A 14,987-nucleotide genomic window follows, 5' to 3' on the forward strand; every position below is an offset into this window, starting at 1 on the left:
TGCCGGGCAGAAGAAGAGTGCGGTATTAGCCCTCGCCAGCGAACAACCGGCTGGCCGGTCAAAGAAAAGACCGATGAAGGACCCGGCCGGGCAAAACCTCGCTGATGAACACTCCACTGAGCTCGGCGCCACCGAGCTGGGCGACCAGACCGAACAACCATTGGGCGGGCCTTCCAAATCCCCAAGTTTCCCCCCGGTCTGGGCACCCGAGATAACGTAAAAGGGCCGAGCAGTCTCGTCTGCTGATTCGGTGTATGCTGACAAGGATTACTCCCTTGGTTTCAATATGACCAAGGGGCTAATCCTTCCAGCCGACATAAAGAAGCACGACGAGCTGTCCGATCTGAAAGTGCTTTGTTCAACAGCCAAGTCGAAAGTGCTGGTAAGTTTTTCAGTTTGTCTTCAAGTCATTGCTCGGTTTCTGTTCGGTTGCCTTGGTACTCATGATCTCTCATTTGCTTGCAGGCCGCGCAAAAGAATTACCTCGCCCACGAGCGTATGATCGCCGTGCGGCAGAGTCTGCGTGAGGCCATCGCCGAGAATAAGGCCCAAAAGGCCGAGATAACAAAACTCAAGGCCGCGCAAGAAGCGGTCGCAGCGGAGCGAGACATCCTGAGCCAAAAGGTCGACCGACCTGACGAAGACAAGCAACGGGCCGTGAAGTTGATAAAGGCTCGGTACCTTGCCGAGCTGAGGAAACTGCGCGATGCCAACAAGGTAGCCATGGACAAGGCAGTCGATGATGCCGAGGACCGGGGACACGCTCAGGGCGAGAAGACTTACGAGCACCAGGTCCAAGCGACCAAGGACATCTTTTTTCCAGTGCAGTTGGAAAGCCGCCGTGGAAAAAGTTGGCCTTGGTCAAGACGCTGACATGTTCCTTAACCCCCCTGCAACCTACATCCTGGTCTATATGCAGGCGTACGCCAGTGCTACCCAGAACCGGCTTATCGCTGAGGCAAGGAAAGAGGCCAAGGAAGAAGCCGCCGCCGCGCAACAAGCCGAGCAAACCACTACCGAAGCATCCCAACATGCGGAAGATGAAGTGGCTGATCGGGAGGTTGCTGTGGAGGATGGAGCAGACGATGATGCCGGGGAAAACCTGCCCGAGCAGACAACTGAGATCGCCGAGTAGACGGTGGAGGCAGCCGAGCAAACCGTGGACCTTGAACTGGACTAAAGATCTTCCTTGTTTTGTTTTTGTTTTCTTTTTTTTTTTGGATGTAACGGGCTATGTCCCCCATCTTGTACTAAAATTTCCTTTATCAATGAAAATTTTCTACTTTTTGCTCGTTTAACTTCCATTTCTGTTCAGTTGGCATGTGCATAAATTCCTTGATTCAAACTGGTAGGTCGGCTTCGCCGTGCACCAAGCCGAGCTGAAATTAGAGTTGCTCCACTTAAACTCACTTCTTTCCCTGACCCGAGCGTAATCAGCTCGGTCTGAGCAACAATTAGCTCCGCCATTCTGGCTTTGACAACGTTCTAAGTCTCGTTTTTGGGTGGGGCAAATTAGCTCGGTCCCAATAGGAAGTCGGGGGAAATCACAAACATTTCATTTCCGCTGAGCAAAATCAGTTCGGCGTACATTGGAATTACCAATGTCCCAATGTGGCCGAGAAAAATCAACTCGGCCTGGCGTTGGACAGGACGCCAACATTGCCTTCGTCCAAGCAAAACCAGCTTGGATCTTGTAAGTTTGGCAATTCACCAACATTTCGATCCTTCCAAGCAAAATTAGCTCGGCCAATGGATTGGACAGAACGTCAATATTTCCACCTTCGAGCAAAGTCAGCTCGGCTATTATTAGTTGGGCAATTCACCAACATATCGTTCGGCCGATCAAAGTCATCTCGGCCTTAACATTGGGTAAAACACCAATATTCCATTTAAGTTGGTCAGGACGCCAACACCCAGCTGGGCGAGCAAGATTCAGCTCGGCCCCTAAGCTAATATACCAATTACTTCGCAAGCCAATCTTCCCAACGGTTTGCGCAGTATGCCTCATGCCGGCCAGAGAAAGTCAGTCTGGTTCCATTCAGATCGGTCTATTTGCCCCTGGCATCTATAATTGCCTTGCGTCCTTGCGATGTCATTGTACAAAGATGTAATACCAAACAACAAGAGGGCTATTTTTCATTACAAAAGCATTGTTATCTTTTACATCAAGTGCCAGAAGGCTAAAGGTCTAGAAAAGCTAAACAACACAAGCAAATTACATCTTAAAAGTAAAAGACCTTAAGGTTGGCCGCATTCCATGGTCGTGGGACAGCCTTGCCATCTAAATCTTCCAGATGGTATGCCCCTTTACCAGCAAGACCAATCACCTTGTATGGTCCTTCCCAATTTGCACCGAGCTTTCCTTCACCAGGGACCACTGTGTTGCCAAGCACCTTTCTTAATACCCAGTCCCCAATCTTGAACAACCTGGGGTGCACAGCCTTGTTCTACTTTTTGGAGAGTTCTTGTTGATAAGCCGCTATGTGGATCAATGCTCGCCCCCTCCTTTCTTCAGCAAGGTCCAACTTCAATGCCACCGCTTTATTATTTAGATCTGGCTGGAAACTTTCAGAGCGGATGGTTAGCATGCCAATTTCCAACGGGATGACGGCCTCCATGCCATAGGCCAAAGCAAATGGTGTTTCCCCGGTTGACTGCCTTGGCGTAGTGCGGTATGCCCAGAGCACATTAGGGAGTTCTTCAGCACACTTGCCCTTAGCCTTCTCAAGCCGCTTCTTCAGCCCGTCCAGGATGGTCTTGTTTGAGGCCTCTACTTGACCATTTGACTGAGGATAGGCCGATGTCAAATTGTAGAACTCGGTCTTCAACTCTTCGCAAAATTCGCGAAAGAGTTTACCATCAAATTGAGTGCCATTATCCGGGATGAGGGCCTTGGGTATACCGAAATGGGTGATGACGTTTTGCCATACAAACTTCTTCACGTCCTTTTCCTTTATGGTCGCTAGTGGCTCGGCCTCAACCCACTTGGTGAAATAGTCGGTGGCGGAGATGAAGAACTTGCGATTGCCCGGTGTTGCTGGGAGTGGTCCAACAATATCCAATCCCCAAAGCGCGAACGGCCAAGGACTTGAAAGTGGGAGCAAATCTCTAGCTGGCTGGTGGATCTGGTGAGCGAATTTCTGACACTTTTCACACCGGCGAACGTATTTATGCGCGTCCGCCTGCATGCACAGCCACCAGTAACCTTGGGAAATTGCTCGGTAAGCCAAGGACCTGCCTCTAGTATAGCTTCCACAGATGCCCTCGTGTATCTCATAGAGGAAAGCCTCCACCTTGGTGGGGTGGACACATTTCAAATACGGCTCGGTGAAAGATTTCTTGTACAAGGCCCCGGAAGGGGAGAGCCAAAACCGCTCTAACTTTGCCCGGATCTTGTGTGCCACCTTCTTTTCTTCTGGTAGAATTCTATCTTTCAAGAAGGCGATGATAGGATCCATCCAAGAAGGGCCCAAGTCGGTGCAAAGTACCTCGGCCACTTCCGGTTCTTCTATACTTAGCCGCGGTAAAAATTCTATCATCAAGGGGTTGGGAAAAACTGTCTGAGTAGAAGCGAGCCTGGCCAACTCATCAGCCGTGTTGTTTCCTTCGCGATTGATCTGCTTTACCCTTATGGCATCGAACTTTTTGATCTTTGCACACACCAGCGCCTGATACTTGGCCATTCTTTCATCCCTGGCCTCATACTCCCCTGAGACTTGATTGACCACCAGCTTGGAATCGCTGAACACCATCAAGGCCGACGCTTTCATTCTTAGTGCGTTTCTTAGCCCGGCAAGGAGAGCTTCATACTCAGCCTCGTTGTTGGATGCTGGGAAGCCGAGTGTAATTGCCTGCTCAATGACCAGCCCGTCCAGTGAGTTCAGCACGATGCCCAGCCCGGCCCCATGTCTGTTGGATGCCCCATCAACGAAGAGCTTCCACATCTCGCCCATAAACAGCTTCCAGCAATCAGAGGGGTTCTGGGAGCTTCTCAATTCCAAGTCTCTGATCGGTTCATTCTGGTTTCTTCCTTTGTCTTGGTTGGGTTCATCATCGCCGGACTTTGTTAGTTCGGTCGTGCTCGTCCCTTTTCCTACTTGCGAACCAACACTTGTTTTCATTGCCAGAACCATGGGTTGGGCTAAATCCGCATCAACCAAATCAATCGGGCATACTGGATGCATCCTAGGGGCAAATTCTGCCACAAAGTCAGCAAGTGCTTGAGCCTTGATTGCGGCACGTGGTCGGAACTTGATGTCATATTGTCCTAATTCCACGGCCCATTTCAAAATTCTCCCAGCGAAGTCTGCCTTTTCAAAAAGCACCTTGAGCGGGAACTCAGTTAACACAACTATTGTATGGGCATGAAAATAGTGTGCCAGCTTTCTTGACGCCATCATTAGGGCCAGCGCCAATTTTTCCAAGGGAAGATATCTTGTTTCGGCTGGGAGCAGAGTCTTGCTTACATAGAAGATCGGTAGGTGCTGGATGCCTTCAGCACGGACCAATACCGGGCTGACCGCGTGTTGAGAGATAGCCAAGTAGAGGTACAACTCTTCGCCCGGCTGAGACGTGACCAAAATAGGGGCTGAGAAGAGATATGCTTTCAGGTCTGCTAGTGCGCGGTCGCACTCATCATCCCAGAAGAACTTGGACTTCAAAGTTTTAAAGAAGGGCCTGCAACGATCCGAAGACCGGCTGATAAATCTGCTCAACGCGGTTGCCATCCCGGCAAGATGTTGCACGTCCCTCGTGGAGTTAGGATGCTCCAGCTCTTGTATTGCCTTGATTTGTGATGGGTCAGCTTCGATTCCCCGGTTGGTAACCAAAAAACCCAAGAACTTCCCAGTGCCAACTCCGAAGGCGCATTTGGAGGCATTCAGACGAAGCTTGTAGTGCTTTAGGATGGCAAACATTTCTGCTAGGTCGGCGAGATGTTGAGACTTCTCCCTACTCTTCACCACCATGTCGTCGATGTAGGCCTCCATGGTGCGGCCCAGCATTGGGGCGAACATCTTTGTCACCATCCGTTGAAAAGTCGCCCCATCGTTCTTTAGTCCGAACGGCATGACTTTGTAGCAATATAAGCCTCTGGGGGTTGTGAACGACGTGATCTCTCTGTCCGGCTTATACATGGCTATCTGGTGGTAGCCGCGATATGCATCCAGGAAGCTAAACCTCTGATAGCCAGCGGTTAAGTCCACCAGCTGGTCAATTCGTGGGAGGGGAAAGCTATCCTTGGGGCAAGCTCGGTTGACAGTCTTGTAGTCAACGCAGACTCGCCACTTGCCATTCTTCTTCGGAACAACCACCGTGTTGGATATCCACCGAGGGTATTGCACCTCCTCTATGGCCCCAGCTTCCAACAGGTTCTTCACTTCTTCCGCTACCACCTCAGCATGGTGCAAGGCTGAGCGGCGTGTCCTTTGGATGACGGGCCGTGCATCAGAGAAGACATTCAACTGATGGCAAATGAAGCTTGGGTCAACGCCAGGCATATCGTAAGGTGTCTATGCAAAGGCCTCCGAATTAGAAGTCAAGAATTTGACGTAATCTAACCGCTCGGCGTTCGACAAAGATGATCCCAAGAGGAAGAACTTAGTCGGGCCGTTCTCGTCGATGCGCACTTCAACTAAATCCTCTACCGATTTTTCCTTGGCCTTCCTTCTTATGTCTTCAAGGACCTCTTTACCCTCGGGCCCCTCAATCATTTGGACGAACCCTTTGGCCGCTCGGCTGCCATTTACCGCAACGATGCATTGTTTTGCCATCACCTGGTCCCCCCAAACTTCCTCTATTTGTCCGCTTGGTGCCGGAAAGCGCATGACTTGGTGGAAGGTCGAAGCAACTTCTTGCATGGCGTGCAGCCAGCCCCTGCCTAAGATCAAGTTGTAAGTCGATGGAACTTTGAGCACCTAGAATTCTACTTGTTTTACGACCGATCCCGCTTTGACATGCAAAATAATCTTTCCGATTGGCCATTCTAGTTGTGAGTTGAAGCCGACCAAAAGGGACGTTGCGGGGGCCAAGTCCTTGTCTTCCAGCTTCATTTGTTTAAACGCGTCATAATACATAATTTCTACCGAACTCCCCTGGTCGATCAAGATTCTCTTGATGTCAAAGTCTTTGACGCGAAGAGTGACTACTAAAGCATCATTGTGCGGCATCTGAACTCTTTCCAAGTCCTTGGTCGAGAATGAAAGGATGTCCCTCTCTTCGGTCTTTCCCCTCTTCACAGCGGGCTGAACAGAGAGCACTTCCCTCATGTGCTCGGCCTTCTTGATCATCCCTCTCAACTCGCAGACCCTGGCCGGTTCAATGATGCCGTGGATGACGTTGATTACACCTTGCGGGGGCGCTTCTAGGGCGGCCAGGCCGTTTGGCTCGGCTTGGTCCGCTAGCGTGGCCTTGATGCCCCCATCTATGTATTGGTCAAGATGCCCTGCCGCCACCAACTCCTCTAAGTGTTGTTTGAGCGGCAAGCAGTCCTCTGTTCGGTGCCCCCGTTCTTCATGAAAGGTGCAGCGATATTTTGAATTGAAGCCCCTCTGCGTGCTCCCCAACTTGGCCGGCCAACGGACGAAGGGTTCACCTCGAATCTCGCTCAAGATGTGGTAAATGGGGATTTTAAAGACCGTGGTGATTCCAGTCCGTGCCTTTAATTTTCTTTTGGCATCCTCCACTGCATCATGGGGAGTGTCAGCTCGGTCGTTTCGGCGGCCCTTGTTTCTGTCATCACGGTTTGAACCATGGCGCTGATCTTTTGACCGGTTGTTTGGGCAGTTATCCTCCTGCCCAACCGAGTGAACTTTCCCCGCCACCCTTCTGTCCGCTGCGGTCGGATTAGCCTTCTCAGTCGCGGAGGCGGCATCATCCTCCACGCGAATGTGCTCATTGATCCACTGCATCAACGACTCCATGGTTGTGGGTTGATGCATCGTGAGTGAATCTCGCAGCCTATGTCCGATTGGAAGACCCCGTTTGTATTGAGTGATCATCAAATTGGTGGGGCAGTCGAGGATCTCATTGTAAGTTTCCCAGTATTTCGCATTGTATGCCTTCAACGAACATCCAGACTCCATCTTGACGCCCAGGAGATGGTTGACCTCCTTCGGCGTTCGTGTGTTGGTTTTGAATCTGGTGACAAAGGCTTCCGCTAGTTGCTGCCACCCCTCAATACTCCCCTCCGGGAGCCTTTTGAACCACTTCAAACCCAGCTCTCCCAAGCTTGCTGGGAATATGAGGCACATCAAGGCGTCGTTGCGCCGGTGGCCAGCCATTACTTGCCGGTAAGGGCTCACATGCATGTACGGATCCGTCTTGCCGTTATACAAAGTGAACTTTGGCTGGTGGAATTCGGCGGGGAGTGGTGTACTCTCAATCTCTGGAGACAGCGGCATGGCTGTAAGTCGCGTCAGCTCTTTGTCCACCAGCGCAGGGGCTATCGCTTTGGGGGCTGGCATCGCCACTTCCTCACTACAACGAACTGGAGCGCTCAACCTCTGCAATGCCGGCACTCTCCGAGCCTCCCGGTGGCGCGCCCTCTCCTCCAATACATCCCTCAAGTCCCTGGAATGTGTGGTGAAAGAGGATCGCGACGTCGACGTCGGGCGTAAGGGGCGGTAAGTGCTGTCGCGAGAGAGGGACCTGCCCTCTCTTTGGTCGGAATCTCCAACCCCATAGTTCCTGGTGATGGAGAGAAAGTGAGTCCTCCCCTGGCGGCGACTGCTACAACGAGGGGACAGGGTGTGCTCACTGAGGTTGCCCTCTCCAGCAACACCCTTCCCTTTAATCTGGCGTTTCAGCAGCTCCATCTCTGCCGCCATCTTGCGAATGAGGGCATCTTGGTCCTTGAGTTTGTGCTCGAGGTGCTGCGCATGGGACTCCCCCCGGCGTCGGCGGCCCTCTGGACTCCGCGAGTGATCAGTACTCCTCCCGCGTTTGTCTCGCGCACCTCATGAAGAAGTCTCTAGGCCCGCCATGGCTGGAATATTCAGGGGGCCTTCTCTCAAGCGGACATACTCAGGTGTGACGCCATCGACGACGGACAGTGGGGCTTCGCCGTTATTGGCCATGGAATGGTCGAGGAAGCTTAAAGAACAAGGGTTGAGTATCAAAGATTTTCCCACAGACGGCGCCAATTGTACAGGGGCGAAATATCCTCTGTTTTCCGTACTCCTTGTACTCCAAGCTTCTCTTGACAGCGTCTACCTGGCAACACAGAAACGGTGAGCTGCCCGGCGGTGGTGTGCCAGATAGACCCTCCGACGATCAAGTCAATCCACTTGAGGGAGAAGAAGACTGTTAGAGAGAGAGTATTCTCTTTGGGAAAAAATTGCATACCTCTAACGTTCACCTTCCTCCACTATTTCTAGGCTGGCCATGTAGCCCCAAGATCATACGCGCACCACCTCTGTTGTCCTTCCCTGAACAGGTGGCAGCGCTTGCCTCCCACCACCTTACGCATGTAAAGATTTCGTCCTCCAACCAGTACATGCGGAACTGCCAAACGGTATTGGTGCGTGCGTGGAGCAGATGTCCTCTTCCTCACGCCATTGGCCCAGGTGGCATACTTAACCGGAGTACCACGACTAGCTGGTTCCTTGTGGAGAATCGCCTCCTCGAACACATAACCGAGCTAATGAACGCCGACCTGCCCCTTGGCAAAGGGGCCAAAGTGTTACGCTCATGGCCGGGCTATTTATGATCGGTCCCACCTGACTGAACGGCCATGAAGAACGCTGGACTTCCACCGTTCTTCATTCTTGATCACATGAAGCCCGTCCATTTCGGCCGATCGGTTAGGCGCATGCCAATGCTAATCGCATCTCAAATCCAGTCCGGGCTGCTCTTAGCTTGGTCATCAGACACTGCTGCGCGCTCGACCGCGTCATAGCTCAGCCAGGCATTGGTTCATGTCTGGCCGGTAGACCTCTCCAGCCGTGCAAGTCAGGCCGCTAGGCCGAGCTAGAGGAGTCTGTTCGGCGGCGTGCGGTTCGTCATGATCAACGTTATCGTAGCTCGGCCGTACTAACGCGCAAATCTCCCCTCTCAAGTGTGATATGAATTACATCTAAAATAAATTTAATCCTTAACAAATTCTTGATAATTTTCTAGATATATACATTTTTAGTACGCAGCATTGAAAAATAAGAAATGCATAAAGCAATGAAACAAGAAGAAATCAACCATAGGTTGACAATTTTTGTTGAATTTGCTCCACATCAACTAAAGGATCAGTACACAATTTTTAATTATTGGTAGATACTTAAATTATAATTTAACACAACATATATTATATAGCAATATATACAACATCTCTTGAATATTCATCTAAATCAAATAGCTGTAATGTAGTGTATCAGAGGGACAAGTCAACTAAAAAATTTTACAAGACAGACAAAAGAAATCTGCAGCAATTTTTATGCATTTTGGTTGGGATTTCTTGGAGAGAGAACAAATGAAGCCCATGTTAGATCTGCCAGCACTCAACAAACTTGTCTAAGTTATGGATTTAGAACATAAAAGAATAGGCTAATACGTATTCATCTGTACTGTGTACGGTCTGTTTGAATAAAAGTTGTTCTTTACACTACTAATTAGGCAAATAATCTTGGCATAATGTAAGTATTTGGATAAATAAATTGTCGTTTGTAGGAATCAATAACATTAGAATTAGAGGAATTAATTAATTGTTATTCCTAAGAATCAATCATAGCTATGCACAAAAATAAGCTAAAATGGATACTAGTAAATCTATTTGCACAGAAATCATTCATGCACAAGAAAAAAGAATTTAGACCCACAACCTTTTGTCTTGTCAGCGATTTTGTGAATAGTTTCAGTGTGTATTTGTGTCCAGTCATTTTTTGTGCTATTTGTTTGAAACCCATTTAAAATGTTGTTCATATAGTAGTTAGGGCAAAAATATTTCAGCATGTGCTTATTTAATTTGTCTCTGGTATGTTACACAGCATAGAAAAAAAAAAAATTAACAATATCCTGATTTTTACTAAAATAATTTTTTCAATTTTTTTTTTATATTTGTGTTGGTGGTGGTAGTACTAAGATGGAGGTGGAGGTGGAGGTGGAAGTGGAGCTAGAAATGGTAGCATGGTGGTGAAGTAGTGGCAATGGCCGTAATGGTGGTAGTGGTGACATTGATAACATTTGAGTTCGGAAAATATTTTTTACCTTTTAAAAATGAAAAAGTATTTTCTACCCAAATTGATTTTTTTGGGGATAGTTAAACAAAATAAATAAATTAATAAATAAATAAATATAATAATAATAATAATAAAAACTAGCGTTTGATCTTTGTAACAAATTAAATCTTGAATTTTCAATTTTATCAATATAAATCCCAATATTTTAATTTTTTTAATTTACACTATCTGCCTATTTTCTTTAACTAAAACCAACGAAAAAAAATAGTATTTTGATCATTAAACTTAATGTTATACATCAAAAGTCTAAAATTTCTATTTTTATTGAGTTTAATGACTAAAATATCGATTATTTTGTTGATTTTACTTAACGAAAATAGACAAATTGTTCAAATTGAAAACAAATCAAAAGTTTAGAGTTTAAATTGAAAAAATTAAATACTCACGATTTATTTTATAGCAAGAGCCAAATCCTTAGAATTTTTTTTTTTTTTTGGGTTATGATTTTCCCTTTATTTATTTATTTATTTATTTTGTTGACTTTCATTTTTCATTGTATCAATCGTCAGAAAATATATAAAATATTTTTCATCCAAACAAATAGAGCGTAAGACTATCATAATTAATTAACATAAAGTCAAGCAATAATAAACCTTTTTAGACCAGCCCTGTCTTAATCATAGAAAATTATTTGGTGATCTTAGGATAAATTCATATGATATCCTAATTTAATTTTTGTTGGTCAATATAGTGAGACTCTCAGTACTTTTTGTTTGGTTTATGAAAAATAAATATGACAAGTGTCATATATGTAGAGTATTGCTAAAAAAACACCATGTTGAAGGATACAAGTGTTGACTATTATGCCACAAGAGGTCTTGTTTTACAAACAATTAATAGCTGAGGAAAATACTATTTATAGATGATTTTTATAACAATTTGTTAGGTGGCATTTTGTTGGGATTTCTAAAATTAAATTGGTTAGTTTTTGGAGTTTGGAATTCAAGATGAAAACATGAATAAATAAATAAAAATTGAAAAATTAAACACATACGAAGAATAAAGATTTACACGATTCCCCTAAAAAATAGGGATGCATCTATTACACTGATGTCTACGATTATTATATATTTTTCTCTATGATCAAATAATTATAGATACAAAGATATTTTTCTCCTCCTCAACTATAAATAGATAGAAATTAAGACAATAGGATACGAGTGCAAAAATACAAAAATATCTATACTCCAAATTTAGGTGTGGTTGATTAGTATTTATGAGTATACACACTACCCCGACATTTGGGCACTTTCAAAACCTTTCTAGTTTGCCATGGAAAGCTTGAAACAAAGTTTTGGGAACATGTCTCACACTGAAAATAGAGGAGAAAGGAAAAAAACGAAAGTACAACTCTCAATAAAAAGCAATATGATATATTCTCTTGAATATATAATTGTGAAGAAGGAAGCTAGGTTGCATACACATGCATCATCAAGATTATACTACTCACCACACGCATTGGCTGTATGGTGCTTTGATGGCTGCATTTTGTACTTAGCATGGGTTCATCAACATTTTTGGTGGCCTGATAAATATAGCTACATCTTATCTGAGAATTCTCTATTTTATTTATTTATTTATTTTTTTTTTGATCGGCAAAGAAAATTTAATGATTGAAGATGATGAAGAGAAGATAGAATCAATAAAAAAGAGGAGCTGCAAGTAGCAAAAGAACACACAAACTAAGCAAAAGATGTGAGCTCCCCATGGAACGAAAAACCAGCTGGATGATCAAATCGTGCCCTTGATCTGTTTCCACTTGAAGACTAGATCATCCACTGTGTAGGAGAAATCCTTAACTGATGCTTTGAGCCAAGGGCAGTTCTAATTTTGATGAGTTCAAGCAGACCAAAAAAGTTGGGTTGAGCCTCGGAAAATACACAATCGTTCATATGCTTCCAAAGAGACCAAAGAACAACTAAAGGGATGGCTCTCCAAATTAATCTGACAGACTTCTGAAATTTCCCACCCATCCACCAATTGAGCAGACCAGCTATTGAATTTAGAATGCACCATTGAAACCCCCATTCTTGAATCACTGCAGACCAAATCAACCAAGAAAAGGGAAATGAAACAAGACATGAATAGTAGATTCAGTTTCAGAATTACAAAAGGGACAGAGAGTCGAAGCACTGCTATCAAGAATGCCAATCTTATGCAAGAATTTTGAAGATTTCACTCTGTTTTTCCAGGCCAACCAACAAAAGAATGAGACTTTAGGGGGCAATACAGTGCTCCAAATATGTTTGCAGATTATTAGATTAGGTCCAAGAAGGGAGGTATTGTGAGAATATAGGCCAGACACAAAGAACTGAGTATGGCCTGCAGCATTATTAGACCATATCAGGCAATCTGCACTTTCATTACATGGATGAGGAGCTAAGGATAAAACCGCTATCAGACTAGCTTCTTCAGCCAATTCCCAACCATACAACTCTCTTCTATAAGGAAAGTTCCAAACACTTGAGCTGGTTTTCCTAGCAAAGAATTGGTGGACAGAACCTTCTTTATCTGTTGAGAGATTAAAGAGAAGTGGAAAATCAGATTTGAGGCAAATATCACCACACCATCTAGCAGTCCAAAATCTACTTTAATTAGATAGTTGGCCTAGAAGAAGTTGAAAATAGAACTGCTGGAGGCCCCAATGGATAAGATGTCACTCCACATTCTAGAATGCTTGTAAGAGGGCCTTATTGGAGAATGCCAACAATCTTCAATAATCTTATATTTGCTGCAAATTGCTCTCCTCCAAAGTGCATTGATTTGGTTACCAAATTTCGACCACCATTTGAGTAGTAAACAAGCCTTTACATCTCTGATTCTTCTGATGCCCAAACCCCCTTGGTTAATACTCTTTGTAGCCTCCACCCATTTCACAGATGTACTTTCCTTTTCAGATTATTACCACCCCACAAGAATGTAGCCTCAATCTTTTCAAATTCTCTAGCCACACCTTCAGGCATTTTAAAGAAAGAAAGGAAATAAATAGGTAAGCTTGAAAGGGTAGACTTGATAAAAGTTAGTCTACCTGCTAAAGATAGCAGCTTTCTCTTCCACCCTGATAGTTTCGATCTGATTTTGTCAAGGACAGGCTTCCATGTAGATTTCCTACCAGGATTGGCTCGTAGTGGTAGCCCCAGAAATTTTAGAGGAAGGCTCTATACCTTACAGTTAAGAAGATTAGCAAAGGAAAGCATTAGATCATCAGTTACACCAATACCACACACAACACTCTTGTGATAATTAATTTTGAAACCAGATAGAACTTCAAAACATCTGAGAACTCTTTTGACTAACACCAACTGATCCCAATTAGCTTCACAAAAGAGCATTGAATTATCAGCAAATTGCAGATGTGAAATACGAACATTATTGGCCCCAACTAACACACCATTAAGAATGCCAAGGTTAAGTGCTCTGACCAAAAGAATATTAAGCTCTTCAGCCACTATGTTGAACAAAAAAGGGGAGAGTGGATCACCCAGAGAATTATCTAAGAATTCTCTATGATTTTATTAAATAGTCACTACCCTTGTATATGACACTTTCCTAGTAAAACTATAGGAGAGCACCACTTCTCCTAAAGTTATAGTGTCATTCTTCCAATTCTTTCGACTTGGTTCATTCAAACAAACTAGTATACTCTACTTCACATCATTTGAGGGAATAAATGTAGTCTTTTTTGGAATTTCAGACACTATTTGGTGGGGGTAAAAGGGTAAATATCATACAATTTTTAGGAGAGCAACGTCGTAGTGTAACTTGAAATATTTAATACAATTATTTCAGTGGAGGCTTTCGATAACATCAAAGTTGAAGATCAGACTTGAATAAGATAATTTCTCCAACAATTTTTGTAATTAAATATTATTTAAATGAACACTTTGTTTTAAAATAAACAGTCTTATTGCAACTACATAATTTTATATACAATTTATATATATATATATATATATATTTTATCTGTGAGTCATTACTCAAAGCAAATTAGTTTGCCAACCCTATATATAAGTCTTGGATCTTGTTGTGTATCTTGAATCACAATGGCTCCTTTTGTCTAATTATGCTGGAGTGAACATTCAAACTGAGATAATGTAAGCCCATAACTAAAATTATACAAACACAAATTTTATATTGAATAATATGGTCTTTTGTAATTTTTTTTTAATTTTTTATTTTTATTTTTATTTCAAGCCAAAATACCTTTAACTGAAGAGAATATAAATAATAAATTTTTAGATATAAGATACTTTACACATGTTTTTTTCAAAATAATTTTGGTCAACAATTCGACACTAAGTCATAATTATCAAAATGTCACTAACGTGCCATTTTAAATAAGTTTTATGTACAAAATCCTAATAGTGAAAATCCTTTTTTCATTTTGAAATTTTGTTAAGTCTCCGGAGAATTCCCCTTTTTTTTATTCGCAACAGCAATTGGAATGCGTAAAATAGACAAGGAACAAAAGTTGATGAGGTCATGAGACATTCGAGGACAAGTTATGGGGATATAAAGAGATTGGGTTATGTTTGAATGTGGTGTTTTGGTGATGCATCCTTGCAGGAAGCATGTCTGCATGGGTCAACACTCTTCAAACACTACTTCATACTCACAATATTGACAGATCTATTCATATATATTTATACATGCATGCATGCAAGATTATGTAAAAATGTCTTTGTTCATGCATGTGTACCAGCAAGAGTGACTTTGTGCATGAATCCCTTTACACATTGAACCTATTATGTATGTTTATAC

The 14,987-nt window shown here is 43.9% G+C and overlaps 2 protein-coding genes across 2 annotated transcripts; both read right to left on the reverse strand.

Moving 5' to 3' along the window:
* Positions 1-2,222: 2,222 nt before the first annotated feature.
* LOC145804508 (uncharacterized) lies at positions 2,223-5,135 on the reverse strand. Its single transcript, XM_082898654.1, has 2 exons — positions 3,382-5,135; positions 2,223-2,427 (listed from the first exon to the last, which is right to left on the reverse strand). The coding sequence occupies exons 1-2, from the start codon at positions 5,133-5,135 to the stop codon at positions 2,223-2,225; spliced, it is 1,959 nt and encodes a 652-aa protein (XP_082754780.1).
* Positions 5,136-5,915: 780 nt separating this feature from the next.
* Positions 5,916-7,826, reverse strand: LOC145804519 (uncharacterized). Its single transcript, XM_082898723.1, has one exon. The coding sequence runs from the start codon at positions 7,824-7,826 to the stop codon at positions 5,916-5,918; it is 1,911 nt and encodes a 636-aa protein (XP_082754849.1).
* Positions 7,827-14,987: the final 7,161 nt, after the last annotated feature.

This window comes from Camellia sinensis, chromosome 1 (assembly GCF_055761805.1).
Source record: "Camellia sinensis isolate YWXY chromosome 1, ASM5576180v1, whole genome shotgun sequence".
NCBI classification, from domain to species: domain Eukaryota; kingdom Viridiplantae; phylum Streptophyta; class Magnoliopsida; order Ericales; family Theaceae; genus Camellia; species Camellia sinensis.